The sequence below is a fragment of the Camelina sativa genome, chromosome 2, assembly GCF_000633955.1.
Source record: "Camelina sativa cultivar DH55 chromosome 2, Cs, whole genome shotgun sequence".
Lineage (NCBI taxonomy): Eukaryota > Viridiplantae > Streptophyta > Magnoliopsida > Brassicales > Brassicaceae > Camelina > Camelina sativa.
In genome coordinates, this window is record NC_025686.1 from 1,392,544 (window position 1) to 1,398,469 (window position 5,926).

Genomic DNA, 5,926 nt, shown 5'->3' on the forward strand with positions numbered 1-5,926 from the left:
TTTTTTTTTTTTTTTTTTTTTTTTCCTTTGATTTATTTCTTTTCAGCTTAAAGAATTGGAAGCTCCTTCCTGAGGTTGAGTACGAGAATAGGTATAAGTGCAGACATATATCCATCTCTGTCTCTTGTATTAGTGAACGCCTGAAATTGCTTTTCTATACAGTTGCTTCTATTGAAAGATGAATTTTATTTCTTCCTGATGAAATTGGTTTCTGGATTTCGTGCTCCACTACAAGCTGATGATCATTTTTTTTTTTAATCAGTGGCTATGAGTTGGAGATGATGGAGGCTTCAGCTAGGGATTCTGAGGATGAAGCAGAAGATGCCTCTGTGAAGCGTGCATACAGAAGCCCTCTTGGTCTTAGGGTCGGTGCTGTGGCTGCAACTGAAATGTCTAATAAGGGAGAAAAAGATATCCCTGTTGTTCAAACAAACTCAGGCGGCGCTCAGGAAGGTGCACCATCATGTAATACTTCCAAGGACAATTGGTTAACTCCTAAAAATACGGACAGACCTTTTGAAGCCATGGTCTCTACTGATCCAGGTGTTGTTGCTCAGCAGCATAATTACCAGAGAGAAAGCACATTTCAGAATACTTCCAATCATGCGTCCCCCATTAGGCTTGCAAACAAGACTCCTGAGCAAGGGGTGAGCAAATTGGAGACTGATGGCTTGATGTCTCTCAATAGGAGTATCAGAAGGCATTCTTCTCTTGCCACTTATTCAAGGAAAACACTTCAGATATCACCAGAAACAAATACTTTGGGAAAACAGTCAAGTGGCCAAAACGGTTCTCTGCAAATGGTTGACAAGGGCCTAAAAGCTTTGACTTCCTTTAGTATCTCTGCATCGAAATCTGGTTCTTCACTGGAAAGAAAAACACTGTTTAACGATCTTGACAAGGTTGATAAGTTGCATGGCGGGGAGTCCCCTTCGGTGGTGCCTCAGGCGCAATTTACAGATGGATCTGTCAGTAGCAATGATTCACAGAAGGTACACCACAACAGCGAGGCAAGCATTCCACCACCGACTAGTTTGTTATTGCAGGAATTAAGACCAAGTTCGCCTAACGAAAACAACCTTAGGCCTGCGACGAGCATTAATGATCCAGCTGAAAGTGGGAAATTTGGCCATAAGTCACCCGACACTAAACTGTTGAGCTCAAATGTGGTACACATGGTAGATGCTCTTTCAACTACGGAGAATATCATTTCAAACTGTGCACGGGATGAAATACAGGAGAGATCATTGGCTGAGCCAATGGTGGGAAATGACTTATTTCATGAACCAATGTCAGGCTCGCCTAAGCAAAACCTTAGGGTTGTGCCAAACCTCAGTGACCACGCTGGAGGCAGGGAAGCTGCAGATAAGTTGGATCTGAGTGATTCAGCAGCTAGGTTGTTCAATTCAGGTGTTGTTCCCATGGAAGCTGATATTTTGATTCCAGAAAATTCTACTATGAAGGGTGCATTGGATGAAGTACCTGAAAGATCTGTAACTGAGCCTCTGATGAAGACCTCTCCTGGGTCGGGTTTAATTGGATTGAAAGACAAGCAAGAAACAGAGCTGCCCAAAAAGAAAACAGCTCCAAAAAAGAGCCTAGGCATCAGAGGCAGGAAAAAGAACTCCATTAACCAAAAGGGATCAATATACTTGAGCGAACCTACCCCAAAGGATGAGCCGGATGATTGTCTAAACAAAGGAAAAGTTTCAGCGCCAGTAACGGCTAATAGCATTCAGAAGGAGTTATCAGGCCCTGTCCTAAATACTGAGGTTGTATCAGAAATGGCAAAACATATTGTCTCAGAGACTGAAGCCTTCCAGCGAATTGACTCTCTAGATAATAAATCTTTAGTCCCAGAAGAGAAACACCATCTTGGGTTGGATCTGATGGTGAACCAAGGTAAGCAGCAGGCTAAGACCCCAGAGGAAGTTGATGTAGATGTGGAAATTAAGGTGCTAACACCCGAGCATACTGATGTTCCAGTTGAAGATCCAAGTGGTTCGTTACAATTAGAGGTTGGTAAGATTAAAAGTAAACGCAAAAGGGAGGCTACTGTATGCAAAAATAGCCTTCAAAGTGGGAAGAAAGAAAGCTCTTCTACAGTCGAAGTAGGAAAATCCAGTGTCAAGAAGACCAAAAAATCTAAAAAAGAACATGATACAGAAGCAATCGGTACTCTGATGAAAGATATAGGGGATAACTCTGCGGATGACAAGGATAACTTAGCATTGGAACGTAAATCTGCCAAGGTCAGTTCTGGTGGAGACCAAGGCCCAGTTGAGGGAGAAACATTAGGAAGAAAGGAAGGTGCAACTAAAGATCCAAGCGATGCTGAAGTGAGATCTGAGGTTGATGCGAATAAAGGTAAACGCAGAAAAGAGGCCATTGCAGAAGAAAATAGGCTTCAAAAACCTAGTGTCAAAAAGGCGAAAAGTTCTAGAAAAGAAGATGGCGCCAAAGCAAACAATACTGTTATGAATGATACCGAAGTGCAGGAGAATGTAGCAGTAGATAATAAATCTGGAGATGTCAGTTCTGATGGAGCTCAAAGCCTGGTTGCGGGGAAACTACTAGCTAGAAAGGAGTCTGCAGCTAAGGACTCAAGTAATGCTGCAATGCAGTTAGAGGTCGATAAGAATAAAGCCGTTGTAGAAAAAAGTAGCCTTCAAAGTGGAAAGATAGGAAGTTCTGCTACTGTTGAAGTAGGAAAATCCAGTGTTAAGAAGACTAAAAAATCGAAAAAAGGAAGTGGCGCTAAAACAACCGACACAGTGATGAACGATATAGGGGATGACTCTGCAAAAGAGAAGGAGAACATTGTAGCGGATAATAAATCTGGGAAGGTCGGTTCTGGTGGAGAGCAAAGCCCGCTTTCAGGAAAAGCATTAGCAAGAAAGAAAGTTGCAAAGTCAGCTACAACAGGTACAAAGGTGGATAAAGAGTCTAAGCAGCTGAGGGTTAAGCCCTTGGCTAGTAGAAAAGTCTTGCAGGACCAAGAACATAAGCCGAAGTTTTTTATTGTCAGTGGTCCTAGGTCCCAGAGAAACCAATATCAGCAGATCATTAGGCGTTTAAAAGGAAAATGTTGCCGAGATTCTCATCAGTGGTCTTATCAAGCAACACATTTCATTGCTCCTGAAATCCGTAGGACTGAAAAGTTTTTTGCTGCTGCTGCATCTGGAAGGTACATGAACTTATATTTCAGTCAACTCTTTAGAATCATACATCCTATGTATTGTGTAGAACACCAAACGAAGCCCTGATTTTCAACCAATATCCTAGTTTTTTGAGCTTCTGCGTTGATGAAAAGTGTATTTTTTCATCTTTTACTCATCACTTTCCGTAATGCAGTTGGATTCTGAAGACTGACTATGTGGCTGATTCAAAGGAAGCTGGGAAACTATTACCAGAGGAGCCTTATGAATGGCACAGCACTGGTCTTAGTGCTGATGGTGCGATAAGCCTCGAGTCCCCAAGGAAATGGCGGCTCGTCAGGGAGCAAACAGGACATGGTGCTTTATATGGAGTGCGCATTGTTGTATACGGTGACTGCACCATCCCTTCTCTGGTAAGTAAAATCTTTCTCACTTGTCTGTCAAGCTTATTGTTCTTGATTTCTTTGGCAGAGTGAATTTGTCTCTTAATACAAGAAACCTGATGGGATTTAGCTATAAAAGAGCTGATACAGTTGAAACATTAGAATGATTCTTCTAGATAAAACATGTCACACATCCTTGTCATTTTCTTTTGGTTCTTGATGTCTTTATATATATATATATATATTTTATTCTCCGTAATCAGGATACATTAAAGCGAGCTGTGAAAGCTGGGGATGGTATGATACTAGCAACCGCACCACCTTACACGCGTTTCTTGAATCAAAACACCGATTTCGCGTTGATAAGCCCCGGGATACCGCGGGATGACGTCTGGATCCAAGAGTTTATACGCCATGAAATCCCTTGCGTCCTCTCCGATTACCTGGTGGAGTACGTTTGTAAACCTGGATACGCACTTGACAAGCACGTGCTCTACAACACGAACTCATGGGCAGAAAGGTCGTTTAATAAGATGCAGCTTAGTGCAGATGTGTGTACCATTTAACTTAAAAAAGTAGATGAGTGAATGTTTTTTTTTTTTATGCAAATGTGGCAAAAATAAAAGAAAATAAGTGCTTAGTTATTTCTTAATCGTAAAAGAATCAGTGAGCCGCGTGTATATCTAGAGAGCAACAAACTGTGACGATCATATAAACTTGGAAGTTATGGAAGCAGATAAACTTGGAAGGGGGTTTTTAAGAGATATCACAAAAGCTTATGGCGCAACTCTACAAAAGATCTTTTTGGCTATTGGGAGATAATTTATCCAACCAAGACTAAATATATTAATTATGTCATTATTAAGTTGATTCCACAACAAGAAAAAAAAAAAAACAATTCGTCCAATAATATTACAAGTCACAGTCGGATTTAAACGCAGACAAACAAGCATATATCACATAGTCGATCCTAAGAAAAAGCAAACCATAATAAAGAAGACGCTATAAGATGATTACACATCACCGCGCACTCATCCTTGAAGTAGTGGCATAGTTCACGCTGGTTTGTCCGCCTAAAGAAGATGACGGCATTGACGGGGGCTCACCGCGGAGGATCCTACCATAGAAGTAGTCGGGGACTTTTGGTTTGGGGATTTCGGTTTGTGGGCTTTGGAGCATCAACACGACGGAATTTGTGCTCGGTCTGTCCTCTACAAGTGGTTGAACACACAGGAGACCAACCTGTATCGATCTCAGAACCTCTTCTTCCACTAGGGACGGATCCAGGTAATTGTAGTCCACGAGACCAAGAGAGTTCCCTTCGTTCCAATATCTCCATGCCTGTTACAAATTTTTTTTTTAAAGCATTTTATCATAAGTTTGTAACTCGTTTCTGAATATCATTAAATAAATTAAAAAATATTAATGTTGGTTACCTTATCCATAAGACTGTCTCCCTTGTGGGTATTGCAATAATCCAGGTTTCTTTCCCCTGTTACAATCTCGAGTAAGGTGACCCCAAAGCTGAATATATCTGATTGTTCAGAGAAAGTCATATGCAATGCATGCATATTCTTCTGACATGTATCCCCTGTGTAAATAGGGAAAGAAAATTACTTTAGTCACAGTTATTTTTCACAAGTTATAAATACGATGTTCTTTTTAGTTGCTTACATACCGAGTTCCCACAGCTCTTTCCGTTCGACGTTCTCTACCGTCACTATTTAGTATTCTGGCCATTCCAAAATCTGAGATTTTTGGGATCATGTTTTGACCAAGTAAAATATTACTTGGTTTCAAATCGCGGTGTATTATCGGAGGGTTTGTGTAAATGTGAAGATACAACAACCCCTCCGCAATACCCTTGATAATTTTATACCTTTTATCCCAATTCAATAATTGACTACGAGTTTCGTCTGTAACAAAATAAAATAGAATTATATATATATAAATATAATACTAGTAGTCATTCCGTGCTACGCACGGATTTAGTTTACACTGTTTTTAGATATTTTTTTTGTAATTTTTTCTTGATCATCAACACAAATATATTTTTTTTACCTTAAAAACACCATATCTTATGAAGCCGGTTCAAATAGGATAGCCTCGTGAGCTGACCATTCCGGAACTTGCGGACTTACATAGGAAAAGAAAGATCCTTGTGCTCGAGCCATTTTTGCAAGACGGTCGATACGGACATTGATCAATTTAGGTATACATTCAATAGAAAACATAGAAAATCAAGACTGTAAAGAATCTAATTCTGAAGCAAACGCTGGCCAGTCTTTTAACTCATCTATGACAGTTCAAATCCCTTAACAATCTGTCACAAAATGAACCACAACATATCCCAGAGAGAAAGCACTTTCCATGGCCCAGCATAAA

At 40.4% G+C, this 5,926-nt stretch overlaps 2 protein-coding genes across 3 annotated transcripts in view; one reads left to right on the forward strand and one right to left on the reverse strand.

The window, feature by feature from the left end:
• Window positions 1-4,193, forward strand: part of LOC104713714 (BRCT domain-containing protein At4g02110-like) — a 5,717-nt gene extending 1,524 nt beyond the window's left edge. The window contains exons 6-9 of one of the 2 annotated variants that reach the window (XM_010430902.1): window positions 47-91; window positions 263-3,187; window positions 3,355-3,571; window positions 3,805-4,193. In XM_010430902.1, the coding sequence (XP_010429204.1) occupies window positions 47-91; window positions 263-3,187; window positions 3,355-3,571; window positions 3,805-4,107 (3,490 nt within the window). In that variant the 3' untranslated portion in view covers window positions 4,108-4,193. Of the gene's footprint in view, window positions 1-46; window positions 92-262; window positions 3,188-3,354; window positions 3,572-3,804 lie in introns of those variants that run through there. The other variant, XM_010430909.1, reaches the window with a different exon arrangement.
• On the reverse strand, window positions 4,433-5,074 carry LOC104713727 (receptor-like serine/threonine-protein kinase SD1-7). Its single transcript, XM_019233339.1, has 2 exons — window positions 4,978-5,074; window positions 4,433-4,882 (listed from the first exon to the last, which is right to left on the reverse strand). The coding sequence occupies exons 1-2, from the start codon at window positions 4,984-4,986 to the stop codon at window positions 4,562-4,564; spliced, it is 330 nt and encodes a 109-aa protein (XP_019088884.1). The 5' UTR covers window positions 4,987-5,074; the 3' UTR covers window positions 4,433-4,561.